Genomic DNA, 19,413 nt, shown 5'->3' on the forward strand with positions numbered 1-19,413 from the left:
TGTCAGACTCGTAGTAAAGGAGTAGACTAGCTACTGAACAGAATTAAGGCAAAATGTACTTACTAGTTGTTGGGTATTCATAAATTCAAGCAACAGCATTTTAATTCATGCTTTTTTTTCCAATTTGGGCATTAAAACGTTGGGTGCTTTGGGCCAAATTCCTACATGTAATATTCATACAGAGTAACACTAGCCTGGATACATGGAATATTGGACAACCTGCTGTGCAACTTTTTAAATCATTTATCTCTTGTCAATGTCTGCTCTGTGGGGGTACATTCCTGCCAATCATATTGTAAATATATTCCTTTATATTGTTAGTATTATCGGCAGGAAAATACCCCATACTGCGCCACCAACTTTACAGTTGTTGTATTTACAATGTCTTTGATATTGTGTTACCGACAGTATATGTATTTTAAATTTGTCTTTGATTTCTCTTAATTCCAATACACACCGAATTTATTTTTCAGACGTGTTCCTCCTAAGTATCAATATGCTAATTGAGTGAGAGTAAAAAAACATTTATTTCTGTAGTGCCTCTCTAATGTTCAGGAGATATCCATGACTTTCTGCCTAGAAGAACCAGTCCATTCATATATGCATAATTAACATGCAGTTTGTCGATGAGAAAATGAGGCCTTGGAAGCAGGACATCATATACATAATGGATAGCCTTTAGTTGGTGTTATGCCATGCTAATGAAGTTCTAATAGTCAGTCTGTTGCCCAAATGATTGGGACGCGTTATGCTTGGTACTAAAGGATACCAATGTGCTTGGTACTAAATGGCATGTTTTACTGACATACTTCAAATGCTAATAGTGCATGTACAGTAGTTACTGCCTCAATGCTGTCATTGTTAAGGTTAAGGGATAATTTGACTTATGAGCCTTCCACAAAATAGCTCTGAGCTTGCTGAATGGCTGTCTGAGAGACTAAGGGATGATATACTGTAAGAAACGGTACGGAAATCTAGTGGCTGTTATCTCTGATAACTACACCGTATCATGACATAAACAAACAGCCAACACAACAACAACAGCTGTATAGCTTCTCATACAGCTTGAAACGTGCCTTCGCCGGATTACAAGAACATCTCACATCCACACCAACTGTGTGTTTGCCACCGGAAACATGGAGACCTACACAATCATCATGCATAAGAGGAGAAGCTGTTGGTTACACTACTTGAAGCCGGCAGGTATAATGCTTCATTACTTGTTGTAAGCACGTATGAGCTTTCATGTCTTATTACAAGGTTTACAGTTTGTTATGTCCTTTTATGAAACACATTTTCAAAATTGCTATCCTCTAGTCATTGAGATAATATTAAGAATTTCTAAGGGTGGTCATATGTGCTTATGACAAGTCTTACAATGCAATATAACCGCATCATAATGCATTATACCTGTCAGGTCCAAGTAAAGTGTTACCGAGCGGTTCAATTCAGGAGGGTGCCGTACAGCTGGGCCTTGGTCAGACTGTCCTTCCTGCTCAGTCCTGTTCCTGTGCTTCCAAATTTTTGGTATTGTTGAGAACTCTTTTTGGGAAGTGCCGGGCTAGGGCTGGGCCTCATTCTCTCCCTCTGGCAGTGCTGCAGACTGGAGGCTTCCAGAGAGCTTTGGTGGTGTAAGGACTCAGCTGAGCTGTTGGGGCTCACGTCCACGTATTCCTTGTTCATGCTCCCCCCTGCCGCTCCAGCATCCCCGCTCTCCTTATCCTTAAGGCTCCCTGAGAGGAACTGCAGGCTGCACTCTGAGTCCTGGCTGTCTACCTTGGCTCTGTACAGGGGTGGGGGATTGTCCGGCTTGCCCCGCAGGCCCAGGCTGGGGTGTTTGGGACTGGGACTGGGGCTGGGTGAGAGGCCACCACTGGCGGCAGCAGCCAAGCACTGGTCCAGCACATGGCTGTGGAGGAAGACGTTGTCGTCCCCCTCATGGAAGCTGCTGTAGAGAGGCCCCAGTTTAATCTTGGCCGGGCCCATGGCAAAGTGCTGCTCGGAGAAGCTGTAGGGAGACACACGGCCAGGGTTGCGGTTGAAGGAGTACGAGTTGATGTCCTCTACACTCAGCTGCCTCCAGCGTCCAGTCAGTTCCTCCTCGGTGGGGACACCCATGCTGACCATGCTGGCCTGACTATCGGAACGCTCCACACCCCGGGGTCCTCCTCCTTGGGCTGAGCCCACACTGTGTGACGATGCGATGAGCGGCGAGTGGTAGGGCTCACTGTAGCCGCAGGATGCTGTGCATACGTATGCCGGTGAAGAGCCACCGCCACCTTTCGCAGGGCTGGGGGAAGGCGGCATTGCCATGTGCTGGAAGCTGTGGGATTTGGGGAAGACGCTGTGGCCAGGAGGGCTGTCCTTCTCATAGGATGAGGTGCTCTTTCGCTCGCCGTAACCTCCATCCCGCCAGTCCATGTAGAGCCCATGGTGGGAGGAGGACATGGTGCTACTGGGGCCACCGCCGCAGCCTTCCCCGCCCTTCTCGTCTTCCGATGCCTGGCTGAAGCTGGAGTAGGAGCTAGAGGCCCTCAAGGAGCCCGCGGCAAACTCTCCATGGAAGGAGTGGGCCCCGTGATGGGAGAAATTACCCGATTGGAAGGCTTCCTCCTCGGGGTTGGAGTCTGTGGAGTTCTGGGACTGGAGGAGGAGACCCATGGGGCGGGCATGGACATCCACGCTCTGTCTGCGCTCCTGCCAGCGCTCGGGGCAGTAGAGGGCTGTGTCGCTGCAGTACAGGTCCGATGTGCGGTAAGCTGTGCGGCGCCGGAGGCTTTCGGTGCCGCCGCCCGCGCTAGTGGGCACAAAGTTATGGTCATGGCCCTCATCCTCCAATGGCTGGGGGCTGGGCGAACTGGTGTTGGGGCAGCTGCTGCCCGGCTCCGGCTTCTCTAGCACCTTGGCGATGACGGCGGTGGGCACAGCGTCGGAGTAGGGTGAGTGGCACAGCGCCATGGTGACGCCCCGGCCTTGCTTCTCCATGTGGGAGCTCACCCGCTCCTGGAAGTCAATGGGCAGCTGGAGAGAGAGAAGTAGAAAGGGGCGTTGAGGAGAAATATTAAACGATAGAAAGGAGAAAGACATGGATAGACAAACATGAATAAATGGGAGTTCATTGAAGAGAAGTTGATTCAGAAATTACAGCAATAAATAACAGAAAGGAGGACTTACTACTCTAACAAAGTAATGTTTTAAAGATTTTTCCAGCAAATCTTTATCGACCAACGAAATATTCCTTAATTGACCATGCTGTCTGACAACCACTATCATATCTCCCCATACATATTCACAAACTCGTCGTTATGGAAAGCTCGCCACATCCGCACAGCTGTTTTATCAACGCTGTTCCCTAGGCTCCAATCTAGAGTTTGAGTTTAGAGAAGTAATTTATTCTCATGTGTTTACTCAGTCCAGCTCGGAGACCCGGTGGGACTTTCACAACCCCTCCACTCCTGGGCTTTATTTAGGAGCTTCGCTGAGTTTTAGGTTACATCCACCAGCATGGACACAGGTACATCAATACACACACACACACACACACACACACACACACACACACACACACACACACACACACACACACACGCACACGCACACGCACACACACAGTTACACACACACACACACACACACACACACACACACACACACACACACACACACACACACACACAGTTACACACACACGCGCGTGTGAAAACACACACACACACAACTCCCCCTCTGAGAACATTACATGCAACTGTCCCCTCTGCTAACAGTACGAACGACTGTCCCCTCTGCTAACAGTACGTACGGCTGTCCCCTCTGCTAACATTACATCTGACTGTCCCCTCTGCTAACATTACATCTGACTGTCCCCTCTGCTAACATTACATCTGACTGTCCCCTCTGCTAACATTACATGCAACTGTCCCCTCTACTAACAGTACGTACGACTGTCCCCTCTGCTAACAGTATGTACGACTGTCCCCTCTGCTAACAGTACGTACGGCTGTCCCCTCTGCTAACAGTACATACGACTGTCCCCTCTGCTAACAGTGCATACGACTGTCCCCTCTGCTAACATTGCATACGACTGTCCCCTCTGCTAACAGTGCATACGACTGTCCCCTCTGCTAACATTACATCCGACTGTCCCCTCTGCTAACATTACATCCGACTGTCCCCTCTGCTAACAGTGCATACGACTGTCCCCTCTGCTAACATTACATCCGACTGTCCCCTCTGCTAACATTACATCCGACTGTCCCCTCTGCTAACAGTTTGTATGACTGTCCCCTCTGCTAACATTACATCTGACTGTCCCCTCTGCTAACATTACATGCAACTGTCCCCTCTGCTAACATTACATCCGACTGTCCCCTCTGCTAACAGTGAATACGACTGTCCCCTCTGCTAACAGTACATACGACTGTCCCCTCTGCTAACAGTACATCCGACTGTCCCCTCTGCTAACAGTACATCCGACTGTCCCCTCTGCTAACATTACATCCGACTGTCCCCTCTGCTAACAGTGCATACGACTGTCCCCTCTGCTAACAGTGCATACGACTGTCCCCTCTGCTAACAGTACATACGACTGTCCCCTCTGCTAACATTACATCCGACTGTCCCCTCTGCTAACAGTGCATACGACTGTCCCCTCTGCTAACATTACATCCGACTGTCCCCTCTGCTAACATTACATCTGACTGTCCCCTCTGCTAACATTACATCTGACTGTCGCCTCTGCTAACATTACATGCAACTGTCTCCTCTGCTAACATTACATAGAACTCCCCTTGTATTCACTGGAGAGCCACAAGAAGAACAAAAGTTTAGGCTGGTCTTCATTCTAATTTTCTCTTGAGTTAATTACAGCATTGGGGGTCAGGGAGAAATGGAAATTGTTTCTGTGGGGGGGTGTCTCTCTTCTCTTCCCCCACTCTCTGTGTCTCCTCTCCCATGCTCGCTGTGTCTCCTCTCCCCCACTCTCTGTCTCCTCTCCCCCTGCTCTCTGTGTCTCCTCTCCCCCGATCTCTCTGTCTCCTCTCCCCCTGCTCTTTGTGTCTCCTCTCCCCCACTCTCTGTCTCTTCTCCCCCGCTCTGTGTCTCCTCTCCCCCGCTCTCTGTGTCTCCTCTCCCCCGCTCTCTGTGTCTCCTCTCCCCCACTCTCTGTGTCTCCTCTCCACCGCTCTCTGTGTCTCCTCTCCCCCACTCGCTGTGTCTCCTCTCCCCCGCTCTCTGTGTCTCCTTTCCCCCGCTCCCTCTGTCTCTTCTCCCTGCTCTCTGTGTCTCCTGCCGCTTCCCTTCCCTTTCGTCTCTCCATTATCAAACATAGAGCTACAGGTTAAAAACAAGAGAGAAAAAGACAATAGACGCTAGGCAGAAAAATAACATTGTTGTTTTAAAACTACGGAGCAACTGTTGAAGTCAGAGGTTTACGTACACCTTTGCCAAATATATTTAAACTCAGTTTTTCACGATTCCTAACATTTAATCATAGTAAAATGTACCTGTCTTTGGTCAGTTAGGATCACCACTTTATTTTAAGAATGTGAAATGTCAGAATAATAGTAGAGAGAATGATTTATTTCAGCTTTTATTTCTTTCATCACATTCCCTGTGGGTCAGATGTTAACATACACTCAATTAGTATTTGGTAGGATTGCCTTTAAATTGTTTACCTTGGGTCAAACGTTTTGGGTAGCCTTCCACAAGCTTCCCACAATAAGTTGGGTGATTTTGTAACTGAGTCAGGTTTGTAGGCCTCCATGCTCGCACACGCTTTTTCAGTTCTGCCCACAAATTTTGCCACAACTTTGTAAGTATGCTTGGGGTCATTGTCCATTTGGAAGACCCATTTGCGACCAAGCTTTAACTTCCTGACTGATGTCTTGAGATGTTGCTTCAATATATCCACATAATTTTTCATCCTATTGATGCCATCTATTTTGTGAAGTACATCAGTCCTCCTGCAGCAAAGCACCCCCACAACATGATCCTGCCACCCCTGTGCTTCACCGTTGGGATGGTGTTCTTCGGCTTGCAAGCCTCTCCCTTTTTCCTTCAAACATAACCGTAGTCTGTTTTTTATGGCGGTTTAGGAGCAGTGGCTTCTTCCTTGCTGAGCAACCTTTCAGGTTATGTCGATATATAGGACTTGTTTTACTGTGGATATAGATACTTTTGAACCTGTTTCCTCCAGCATTTTCACAAGTGTCCTTTGCTGTTGTTCTGGGATTGATTTGCACTTTTCGCACCAAAGTACGTTCATCTCTAGGAGACAGAAAGCGTCTCCTTCCTGAGCGGTATGACGGCTGCGTGGTCCCATGGTGTTTATACTTGCGTACTATCGTTTGTACAGATGAACATGGTTTCTTCAGGTGTTTGGAAATTGCTCCCAAGGATGAACCATACTTGTGGAGGTCTACCATTTCTTTCCTGAGGTCTTGGCTGATTTCTTTTGATTTTCCTATGATGTCAAGCAAAGAATATGAAGGTAGGCCTTGAAATGTAAACTAGTTTGAATCACTCCAAGTGTATGTAAACTTCCCATTTCAGCTGTATTTTTAGCAGCCTGCCTACCCCATTGAGAATTGAGTGGGGAAGCAGGTGAGACCGCAGGGTTAACTAGCGCCTCCAACATGCCGTGTTCAGCAGCTTTCCTGAGGGGCTCATCTGCACACCGATCAATTTATCTGGCTGGTAATTAGCAGAGTTAAGTTCCAATGAGAATCATGCAGCATCCCTTTGATCGCGCTCAGCTATATTCACCGCTGCATTTTTTAACAGATTCGTCAATGCTCCGAGAATTGGTCATTGACATTCATTACTACTGCTGCGTCTCACTTTCAGTTGACTCAGAGGGATGTGCTTTCAAAAAACAATCACTGTTATTTCAGTATGAAAATATGAGTGTTATTATTGACAGCTGAATGTGTCAATCGATAACAACCTCTGTGGTCCCTGTTATCTTACTGTATTTCAGTAACTCCTTCAATTTCATTCCGTAGCAGCTTTGCTACTTGGCCCATATATGCTTGACATTACGTTGAAGAAATCGTCCCATGTCTGTGAGGCATTTCTAAGAGAATTGATGAGGATTTTCGCTCATGCTTCACTTCTTACTTCCCCTTTGTGTGGACTAGATGTTGTTGGAGACAGTTTGTCCTCTGTTGTGCTCAGTTGTATGGTCAAATCAACAGGGTGAGAATTAAGTGGCCATCAAGAGCCTGACAGAACAGCATTTGAGACGGGGCTGTTTGTTAGCAGTGAGTGAGTGTACAGCAGATCAGAACTCACCTCAGATAGCTTGTGGGCTCTGTGGTGTGACTTGGAGCACTGTAGGAGCTGTGCTGCCAGGTTACAGTCCTTTCTGTACAGGTCCTGGCATGGGAAAGATAGACACTGTTGTTTAGTCATAGGTTGGGGTGCCATGCAAACTTAAGAACAGTATTAATTGTAATGGGAGTAAGTGACCTAAATCTATTTAAAATGGGTTACTACAATAATTGCTTTGCAGTTATATTAAATGTACAAATAAATGTAAATTCCATGTAATTTCATGGTATTTGTACATCAGAGTAGAATGGGACCAAACACTAATTTCAGCGTGTGGCATTCGCGTACACACCAATGCTCGACAAACAAAGAATTGTGTCCTCAAAAATTATATTACAAATTGACTACTAGTCTTTATCTGTTCTTCGCCCTCGAGTCTCTTGTGACAACCCAAAAGTTGACTTCCATTTAAAGTTGAGGGTCTCACAAGGCAAGCCTCCACTTAGGGAGAACACAATCAAAGGAACGAACACACTATCAATTACCGAACAAATTCATCCGCCCAGAGAAAAATTGTGCTAGTTTTTCTGATCAGGCCCCTATTGATTTGAGGGTCACTACTGTACATCTTACTCTAGCAATTTAAAGAATGAAGAAGTTGTGATGATGAAAATGTACTGAGATTTTTATGTTAATGTTAGAGTTGGCATGGTAGGCAAGGCCATCACCAGGCTTTGGTCTAATTGGGTGTTTAGTTTTTTTCAGTGAATCCCTTCAAAAACTCATGAAGTAAGGATTTTGCGCAATGGCTGGCTATATACTCACATTGTCCTCTCTGAGCTTTTCAATGGTGATCTTGGCCTCCATGAGGTGATTGTTGAGGACGATAATCTCTCGACTCAGCGCTCTTTTCTCATCCTCATGGTGCTGGGACTAAATCACAGAGGAGAGGTGGAAAGAGGAGAGAAAGAGAGGAAATTAGGAATTGAGAGACCAAGAAGAGGGAGAAGGGGAAGTGAAAGGAGAGGAAGAGAAAGTCAAAGGAAAGCAGGAGAAAACGAATGAGAGAAGAGGTGGAGAGCAGTCAGTCAGGGGTTCACGCTCTTTCTCTGCCAGTAGCAGGTCGTAATTAAAGGAAGATTACATTGGCCAGTGCCCATATCAAATCAATTACGCTGCCAGGGTGAGAGAAAGTAGCAATCTTGGAGTCCTGAGAAATTAAAGCTTCTTGTAATTGCGATTGCAGCGACTGTCATTTTTTACCCCGAAACCTGACACCTTAGTATTTCCTGTGATTTAGCCTCAAACAATGAATGGTTACTAGATGCTTTCTCCCCTCACCCAATCATTTTCAACATCCTGTTGTGTGGCAGGATTTGACAAAAGATGCATCATCAAGTCCCCGACGCACAATAGTCATAATTGTTTTGAAATTCAGGGGTGGGAGATAAATTAAATACAAGTCAATTAATGTCAGTTTGAGCAATAGGTTGGTATTGATATCCAAATCCATTCTGTAAGCCTCTTATTAATCAGCTCTGGGATGTTGCTTTGGCAGTCTCATTCATTCCTATGACGTTCCACATTGTAATCATATTTCACTCTGGATGGTCTTTGGCAGTCTCATTCATTCCTATGACGTTCCACATTGTAATCATATTTCACTCTGGATGGTCTTTGGCGGTCTCATTCATTCCTATGACGTTCCACATTGTAATCATATTTCACTCTGGATGGTCTTTGGCGGTCTCATTCATTCCTATGACGTTCCACATTGTAATCATATTTCACTCTGTATGGTCTTTGGCAGTCTCATTCATTCCTATGACGTTCCACATTGTAATCATATTTCACTCTGGATGGTCTTTGGCAGTCTCATTCATTCCTATGACGTTCCACATTGTAATCATAAATTCATAAAAAATCCTACAATGTGATTTTCTGGATTTTTTTCTTCTTCTCATTTTGTCTGTCATAGTTGAAGTGTACCTATGATGAAAATTACAGGCCTCTCTCATCTTTTAAGTGGGAGAACTTGCACAATTGGTGGCTGACTAAATACTTTTTTGCCCCACTGTATTTCTTTACTTTTAATACATTTAAAAACATTTCTACAAAATTGTTTATCACTTTGTCATTATGGGTAGATTGTGTAGATTGTGTAGATTGCTTAGGATATTTTAAAAATCCATTAGAATAAGCCTGTAACGTATCAAAATGTGTAAAAAGTCAAGGGGTCTGAATACTTTCCTAAGGCACTGTAAAGCAACAGATTAAATAAATGAATGGGGAGAATGGGTGAGTTGATGAGTGATGGAAGCCTTATTATGTAATCACCAATTGTGAATGAAGAACAGGGCGGGCTGTGTGTATATAATGCCGGAAAAATAATAATTTTATGTGTTTTCATTTCAGGCTGTTAGGCAACAAATTACATTTTGACTTTCTATACCCACTGTATATTCATCATAATGCCGTTATTGATTTCGTGCTAAGTTTCACTATTTATCAAGACCACTTGGCGCTTATAATGTTGTTTAGGCTACTGATGTTTTCATAATTTGAACATGTGTCTTGACCGTGCGTCTTGGTGGTTGGGGTATTTATTTCGATTTTTTTTTTGTTTTAAAAAGGAGCAGTTACCGTGTTCCAAACAAATGCATTCGGTTTCATAATTCTAACAAAGACACTCCACAAATAAAATTGAAAATACTACTGTATTTTTGAGAAAAAAAGGGCAATTGTAGGCCCTTTTTAGACCTATACCTGCCTCCTGTATGACCCTATGATCTGTGAACCGTACATGATACAGACAACATCTTGGTGTCATTATCCTCCTTATCGTGTGCTCTAACATATGTCTAGATTCTAAAATACACATTTTCACATTAACCTCTAAGAGTTTAAAACTTCTTCAGGATCTGTGTCCCGTCCACGGCACGGTTGAGCTAACGTAGGCTAATGTAATTAGCGTGAGGTTGTAAGTAACAAGATATTGGCAGAAAGCTTAAATTCTTGTTAATCTAACTGCACTGTCCAATTTACAGTAGCTATTACAGTGAAAGAATACCAAGCGATTGTTTGAGGAGAGTGCACAATTCTGATCATGAAAAGTTATTAATAAACAAATGAGGTACATTCGGGCAGTCCTGATACAACATTTTGAACAGAAATGCATTGTTTTTTTCTTTGTATTATCTTTTACCAGATAATGACCAGTAATGTCAATTTCCATATAAAATGTGTCATATCATTTAAAAGTACCAGAGGGCCCACTCTGACGTATTTGAAGAGTATATTGTTACGAACAATGTCTAAAATATTAGACATTGTTGATGAGACAAAAAAATTACACATTTCAAGTGTGCTTGCTCTAGTTCCTCAATGGCACAGCTAAGAAAAAATAGCACCTTACAGTTGAAGACTCTTCTTTGAGTCATAAAATTGCATTGAAATTACACAGAAACTGTGCACACTTTGGAGAGTTGTGTGACCACTTGGAGACTCCAGTTAGACCTCTCACTCAAACCCTTGTCATTTTATTGTCTTGTGTTCCATCTACCCCAAATTTCCCAAGAATATCCTTAGCATGTTACTGAATGTATCCTGAATGTAATAAATTAATGTGGGAAATTGTATTTAATAATCAAGACATAGTCCATATTTTAGAGCACACTATAAGGACTCTGGACACCAAGATGTTGTCTGTTTCATGTACAGTTCAAAGATCATATGGTCTTACAGGAGGCATGTACTGTATCTAAAAAGGGCCTAAAATGTCCACTTTCATCACGATTTTCTCAAAATTGATTTGTCATACAAATCTTAAAAGCTTTTCAAACATCCTTCCTCCCAATTAAGTTTTTTTTGTGAAAGTTGCCAAAACAACCTGATACCCCAAAATACTTTCCACTCCCACTGCCTTGGAATCCCCCATATATGACAAATCCAGAATACTACTGGGTTTATAGATGAATATCGAAAGATTGTATTCTGACATGCAGATGTAATCTATCTCCCTCACTTGTGATATTCTTGTCAATTTGTTGCTAAACTGTGTTTTTCAGTGGATTTATTTATATATTACACTCCCAAGGGAACAATGAAAACTTTTATCTCTTGACATCAGATTGACAAATGGCTCATGCACCGTCATTTTAATCAAACCTGAGTCAGCCGTTCCTTGCGTAAACCGTGAGATGAGGAAACATGATGAGAATAGATAACACCAACCTCACTCGTAAATTGCTATTGTATCTACATCCAGATTGGCTCTGTATAGACTAAGGTAACAACCAAACAATTTGTAATGACCAAGGTTACATTTTGTCCTCTCTGCTGAATAGAACGCTCCGTGGGTGACAATGAAGCGAGAATTACTCCTAGATTGAGTCGTGTCCTGCTCCATTTCCTACTGTACAATATAATGATGCCGAAGGTCACATTGACACGAATTGTGACTGACTGTTATTAGGGTCAGAGCACAGGGCAATTAGACATTTCCCCTCACCTTCCCATCCAACCACTGCCGCAGGATTGGGCGAAGTGGTTTCCATGACAACCTTTCAAATCAAAATGGTACCCTGTTTTGCACAAACCCAACAGATATTGATTCCTCTCGCCGTATGATGTAAAATTCTAATGGAATAGTAAGATAAACAAGGTCTGACTTCTGTCAGACCTTCTGTTTTCCTGTAATGATTTTGAGAGGAGAGGGTATAATAAGTACAAATGTGAGTTGGGTGAGAAAGAACCTGGTTTGTGAATGACTGCGGTATTGTGATTTCCCTATGCCGTTTCGGCTGTCTGTCTGTCTCCACTGAACCGCTATCTTCTCCAGGCCAACAAACACTGAAGTTGGGGGATGGGAGAAAACTTTTTTTGTTTATTTAACTAGGCAAGTCAGTTAAGAACAAATTCTTATTTACAATAATGGCCTAGGAACAGTGGGTTAACTGCCTTTTTCAGGGCGCAGAACAACCTATTTTTACCTTGTCAGTTGGGGGTTTGATCTAGCAACCTTTTGATTACTGGCCCAATGCTCTAACCACTAGGCTACCTGCCGCCTCTACGCTCTAACCACTAGGCTACCTGCCGCCTCTACGCTCTAACCACTAGGCTACCTGCCACCCCAAGTTGGGGAAGGGGAGAGAAAAACACAAGGTTATGTAGGCTTCTGTGGAAAAAAATACAAATTCTAACCTTAAGAAAAAGGATTTTCAACCGTCTCATAAATAACCACCTACCCTAAAGTTTTAAATGCTCAATCGGTGAAATATTTTGTGAAATATCTACAAGTCCCTAAAGGAGAGGGCTATGTGACATAAAAGCCATTTAATTTAAAGTTTGATGTGCTTCAACTGAACATTAGGTTTTCTTTTCCCCTTTTGGCACAATTTCAATTCTTAGGTTGAGAGACAGTATTTTTGAAGAAGTTCATATCGTTATCTAGGTCCAGTTTGATAGTTGTTTGAGATATTTCCATCGGGGGAAAAAAACAACGGGATGATTTAAGAAGATCAAGTCAAACATTTCAGCATATCATCAAATCCTCTCTGATATCTTTGGCACCTCGAGTAGCAACATCAATACAATGGAAACTCAACTAGCATGTGACTTTTTTCGCTGAACAAAGCAGAATGATGCTTTGTTTTCATTGAAAAGCTTTGACTAATGAGAACACAGTGAATGGCACCTTGAGAAATCTGTGACTCAGAAAACATGCACTTCTGGCATACTAGTGAGCAAGGCAGAAATGCAACACACACTGATGAGAACTGTTATTATGGATGAAGTGTCTCTGAACCACCCACTGCAGTGTGAGTAGGGCCGGGAGCTGCCTGCTTAGTCGAGGTCTAGGAAAGCACACACACACACCCTTAATCAGAACAGCCTCAATTCCATCGGGGCATGGACTTTACAAGGTGTCGAAAGCATTCCACAGGGATGCTGGCCTATATTGACTCCAATGAAGTCACTTGTAAAATCCACTTCAATCAGTGTAGATGAAGGAGAAGAGACAGGTTAAAGAATGATTTTTTGTGAGTACCAGCCAACCAGCCAACTTGAGACAACTGTTGGAACACTGCTGTGTCAAGTTGGCTGGATATCTTTTCGGGAAACTGCTGAGCATGAAAAACCCAACAGCGTTGCAGTTCTTGACACAAACCGTTGCGCCTGGCACCTACTACCATACCCTGTTCAAAGGCACTTAAATATTTTTTCTTGCCCATTCAGCCTCAAACCTGACTAGTCTCCCAGTCCCTGCAGCTGAAAAACATCCCCACAGCATGACGCTGCCACCACCATGCTTCACTGTAGACAGGTTTCCACCAGAGGTGACGCTTGGCATTCAGGCCAAAGAGTTCAATCTTGGTTTCATCAGACCAGAGAATCTTGTTTCTCATGATCTGAGAGTCCTTTATGTGCCTTTTTGGCAAACTCCAAGCAGGTTGTCATGTGCCTTTTACTGAGGAGTGGCTTCCGTCTGGGCACTCAGTGATTCAGAGATGGTTGTCCTTCTGGAATGTTCTCAAAACTCCACAGAGGAACTCTGGAGCTCTGTCAGAGTGACCATCGGGATCTTGGTCACCTCCCTGACCAAGGCCCTTTTCCCCTGATTGCTCAGTTCGGCTGGCGGTCAGCTCTAAGAAGAGTGGTTCCAAACTTCTTCCATTTAAGAATGATTGAGGCCACTTTGTTCTTGGGGACCTTCAATGTTGCATAAATAAATAGGTAACCTTCCTCAGATCTGTGCCTTGACACAATCCTGTCTCGGAGCTCTACGTACAATTCCTTCAACCTTATGACTTGGTTTTTGCTCTGATATGCACTGTCAACTGTGTGACCTTATATAGACAGGTGTGTGCCTTTCCTTATCATGTCCGATCAATTGAATTCACCACAGGTGGACTCCAATCAAGCATGTGCAAAGCTGTCATCAAGAAAAAGGGTGGACATTTTGAAGAATCTAAAATTTAACATATATTTTGATTTGTTTAACACTTCTTTGGTTACTACATGATTCCATATGTGTTATTTCATAGTTTTGAAGTCTTCACTATTATTCTACAATGTAGAAAATAGTACAAATAAAGAAAAACCCTTGAATGAGTAGGTGTTCTAAAACTTTTGACCGGTAGTGTAATTTCTCTCAATAACGGGTTATGGTCAATAATTTCAAAGGCTGCATTGAAATCTAACAGTACAGCTCTCACCATCCTCTTATTATCAATTTATTTCAACCAATCATCAGTCATATGTGTCAGTGCAGTACATGTTGAGTGCCCTTCTCTATAAGCATGATGAAAGTCTGTTGTTAATTTGTTTATCGAGAAATAGCATTGTATTTGGTTAATCACATTTTTTCCAACAGTTTGCTAAGAGCTGTTAGCAAGTGAATAGGTCTGCTGTTAAAATCAGTAAAGGCCGCTTTGGGTAGCGGAATGACTTCCTGGCTTCCCTCCAGGCCTGAGGACAAACACTTTCCTCCAGGCTCAGATTAAAGATATGATAGAGAGGAGTAGCTATAGAGTCAGCTACCATCCTCAGTAGCTTTCCATCTAAGTTGTCAATGCCAGGTTCGTCATTATTGATCGATATCAATTTATCCACCTTTCCCACACTAACTTTACAAAATTCAGACTTATAATGCCTATCTTTAATTTAATTTAATTTTTATGCATTAATATGATCGCTCATTATTCGTTGTTGACATTTCCTGCCTAAGTTTGTCCACTTTGCCAATTAAGTAATGATTAAAATAAGCCGTCTGATTCCATGAACGATGGAGTTAAATTTGTCTTTCTGCCCATAATTTCATTTAAAGTACTCCAAAATGGTTTTTCCCTCATTCTAAATATCATTGATGTTGGTTGATGTCATAATACAGTTTCTTTTTCTTTTTGTTGTCACATCATTTCTCAATTTGCAGTAAGATGTGCAGCCATACAATTGTTCAATTCCTCATCAATCCATGGAGCCTTAACAGTTCTAACAGCCAGTTTATTAACAGGTGCATGTCTATCAATAATTGAAAGAAGCAATATCATAAATTCACAAAGTGCAGTGTCTAGATGCTCCTTATTACTAGCATCAGACCAACAAATACGTTTAACATCATCCCCATACGAGTCACAGAAAAATATTTTTGGGAACTTTGTCTTTCCTGGATATAGCCACTATATTGTGATCACTGTATCCAATGGGTACAGATACAGGTTTAGAACAAAGTTTTACAGTATTAGTAGAAATGTGATCAATACACATGGATGATCTTGTTCCTGTAGTGTTTGTAAACAACCTGGTACAGTTGAAGTCGGAAGTTGACATACACTTAGGTTGGAGTCATTAAAACTAGTTTTTCAACCACTCCACAAATTTCTTGTTAACAATCTATAGTTTTAGCAAGTCGGTTAGGACATCTACTTTGTGCACGACAGAAGGGATTTTTCCAACAATTGTTAACAGACAGATTATTTCACTTATAATTCACTGTATCACAATTCCAGTGGGTCAGAGGTTTACATGCACTAAATTGACTGTGCCTTTAAACAGCTTGGAAAATTCCAGAAAATGTTGTCATGGCTTTAGAAGCTTCTCATAGGCTAATTGACATGATTTGAGTCAATTGGAGGTGTACCTGTGAATGTATTTCAAGGCCTAACTTCAAACGCTGTGCCCCTTTGCTTGACATCATGGGAAAATCAAAAGAAATCAGCCAAGAGATCAGACAAAAAATTGTAGACCTCCACAAGTGTGGTTCATCCTTGGGAGCAATTTCCAAATGCCTGAAGGTACTACGTTCATCTGTACAAACAATAGTACGCAAGTATAAACACCATGGGACCACGCAGCCGTCCTACCGCTCAGGAAGGAGATGATTCTGTCTCCTAGAGATGAATGTACTTTGGTGCGAAAAGTGCAAATCAATCCCAGAACAACAGCAAAGGACCTTGTGATGATGCTGGAGGAAACAGGTACAAAAGTTTCTATAGCCACTCTAAAACCAGTCCTATGTCAACATTACCTGAAAGGCCGCTCAGCAAGGAAGAAGCCACTGCTCCAAAACCAACAAAAAAAAGCCAGACTACAGTTTGCAACTGCACATGGGGACAAAGATTTTACTTTTTTGAGAAATGTCCTCTGATGAAACAAAAATATAACTGTTTGGCCATAATGACCATTGTTATGTTTGGAGGAGAAAGGGGGAGGCTTGCAAGCTGAAGAACATCATTCCAACCGTGAAGCACGGGGGTGGCAGCATCATGTTGTGGGGGTGCTTTGCTGCAGGAGGGACTGGTGCACTTCACAAAATAGATGGCATCATGAAGCAGGAAAATTATGTGGATATACTGAAGCAACATCTCAAGACATCAGTCAGGAAGTTAAATCTTGGTCGCAAATGGGTCTTCCAAATTGACATTGACCACAAGCATACTTACAAAGCCGTCGCAAAATGGCTTAAAGACAACAAAGTCAAGGTATTGGAGTGTCCATCACAAAGCCCTGACCTCAATCCTATAGAAAATGTGTGGGCAGAACTGAAAAAGAGTGTGCGTGCAAGGAGGCCTACAAACCTGACTCAGTTACACCAGCTCTCTCAGGAGGAATGGGCCAAAATTAATTTATTGTGGGAAGGTTGTGGAAGGCTCCCTGAAACTTTTGACCCAAGGTAAACAATTTAAAGGCAATGCTACCAAATACTAATTGAGTGTATGTAAACATCTGACCCACTGGGAATGTGATGAAAGAAATGAAAACTGATTGTCAGGAATTGTGAAAAACTGAGTTTAAATGTATTTGGCTAAGGTGTATGTAAACTTCTGACTTTAACTGTAGGTTGATTAACAACCTGGTCCAGATTACAGGCACTGGTTACAGTGAGAAGCTTCCTCTTGAGCGGACAGCTAGAAAGTAGACCTCTCTGTTTACATCACATATACTATCAAGCATTTCACACACATTATTTAAATACTGACTGTTGAGCATTTGGTGGCCTATGGCAGCACCCCAAAATAATAGGCTTTAGATCAGGCAGGTGAACCTGCAACCACAACAATTTGATAATGCTTGACATGAGATCTTCTCTAAGCATTACAGGGATATGGCTCTGAATATATACAGAAACACCTCCCCATAAGCACTACTGTCTCTTCTTTAGATGTTATATCCTTGTATTGCTTCTGCTGTATCATCAAAGGGATTATGTAAATGAGTCTCAGAAATGGTTAATGTACTAATGTTATCTGATGTTAGCAAGTTATTGATTTCATGAACCTTATTTCTAAGGCTACAGACTGTATATTACTATGGGCTATTTTTAGCCCTTTCCTTTGAAGCTTCTCAGAGATTGACATAATATGGTAAAGAGCAAACCAGGAAAGATAAAAAACAAACATTCAGCAGTCCATTAATCAGTTGTAAGTGTGCGTAAGTGTGTGTGTGTGCTTTGGGGTTGAAGCTACGAACCCATAGGCTTGGCTCTCTCATCCCTTCCTGGCTTTTGGGAGGGAGGGTGGACAATGAGGCTGTCATAGCAGATGTAAGCAATGTCCCCAAGCGCTCTGGAAGCTTTCACTGTTGAGTTCTTTCCTCTTTTGGAGCACAGTTTCAGGATAGTCCTCGTTGAGGAAGATGTATGTTCCGCTACCTTGTCCTTGAACCTCAGGAACTTGACCACTATCAGCCTGGGCCTGTCACCTAGGCCGGTGGTGGGTTTACCAGTCCTGTGGGAGCGCTCCACCTCTTCAGTTTCTCAGACATAATTTCCCTCACTTTGTCCTCAGACTCCGTCCATGTGGAGATTCTGCAATTCTGTCCACAGCAATGTTGTTCCTTTTTGACTGTGCATCAAAATAATCAGATTTCTCCATCATTTATATCATAGATTCACATGCTGTCACGTCCTGACCATAGAGAGTCCTTATTTTCTATGGTTAGAGTAGGTCAGGGCGTGACTGGGGGGTTAGTCTAGTGTCATGACATTGGCCTGGGAGTAGGTTTATGACAGTCATAAATACCTCTTTCCCCCCTCTTTCCTCTCTCTACCCTACTGATGTTACATTTGCAAAACCCTTGGTTAACATAGAGATTCTGGGAACATCAGAAGGTGGGGGGAAATTAACTATATTCTGGTAATCCGACCAATTGAACATATGCGGTGGTACTTAATGAATATGATGTCAGTTCGGTTGTCATCTGAGACATTCTCATCAATGATAAGATGACATAAACTCTAGAGTGGAAAGTCTACACATCAGAATTATCAGATTCACATGGAACTGTTGTTCAATTTAAATGTTTGAATATGAAATTATTCGTGATGGGATGAAATGTGATTTTAGCTTCTAAAATGTGAGATTTGGGTTTTCATAAGGTTAGGGCTCTGCACAATCAGTGGCCCGCTCCTGTGAAATTATTTTATAGAATAGCATGTCATATCACTTAATCCGGCATAGCCAAAGACATGACACTAGTTTATTATTTCTATGTGGGGTTCTAGGTTTGTTTTTCTATGTCGGTTATTGTGTATGATTCCCAATTAGAGGCAGCTGGTAATCGTTGTCTCTAATTGGGGATCATATTTAAGTAGCTGTTTTTTCCACCTGTGTTTATGGGGTATTGTTTTGAGTTAGTGCACATAGCATCTCTGTTGTCACGGTTCGTTGTTAGTTTATTTTTTATTTGTTTTTGTCTTTGCTCAGTTTCACTTTCTATTAAATAATGTGGAACTCAACATCTGCTGTGCCTTGGTCCGACATTTATTCTAGCGAACGTAACAGAATATCCCGTCACAACAGGACCAAGCAGCGTGCCCAGGAGGAGAGGGTAACATGGACTTGGGAGGAGATTCTGGACGGGAAGGGATCCTGGACTTGGGAAGAAATCCTGGCAGGACAGGATCACCTTCCATGGCGGGAGACGCAAGGAGTGAAGGGAGAACAGCGACGATGCCGGGGTTTGCGGCCACAAGGAAAGCCCAAAAGACAGGGGGAACACGGGGTGGTACACGGTGTGGTCGACGGAGCAGAGGTGTGAACCAGTGACAACATGGGAGGAGGTAGAGAGGTGGTCGGTCGAGTGCCAGAACCCGCCTAGGAGTCAATGGAACAGTGCGAAGAGGGATAACGGAGAATGGAGTTA

General features: G+C 42.9%; 1 protein-coding gene across 1 annotated transcript in view; it reads right to left on the reverse strand.

Moving 5' to 3' along the window:
- Positions 1-543: 543 nt before the first annotated feature.
- The window catches only part of LOC139374360 (brain-enriched guanylate kinase-associated protein-like), a 43,338-nt gene continuing 24,468 nt past the window's right edge, over positions 544-19,413 (reverse strand). The window contains exons 4-6 of the mRNA XM_071115398.1: positions 8,095-8,202; positions 7,291-7,374; positions 544-3,021 (exon numbers count right to left, since the gene is read on the reverse strand). Of these exons, the coding sequence (XP_070971499.1) occupies positions 1,444-3,021; positions 7,291-7,374; positions 8,095-8,202 (1,770 nt within the window). The 3' untranslated portion in view covers positions 544-1,443. The remainder of the gene's footprint in view (positions 3,022-7,290; positions 7,375-8,094; positions 8,203-19,413) is intronic.

Source organism: Oncorhynchus clarkii, chromosome 19 (genome assembly GCF_045791955.1).
Source record: "Oncorhynchus clarkii lewisi isolate Uvic-CL-2024 chromosome 19, UVic_Ocla_1.0, whole genome shotgun sequence".
Taxonomy (NCBI): domain Eukaryota; kingdom Metazoa; phylum Chordata; class Actinopteri; order Salmoniformes; family Salmonidae; genus Oncorhynchus; species Oncorhynchus clarkii.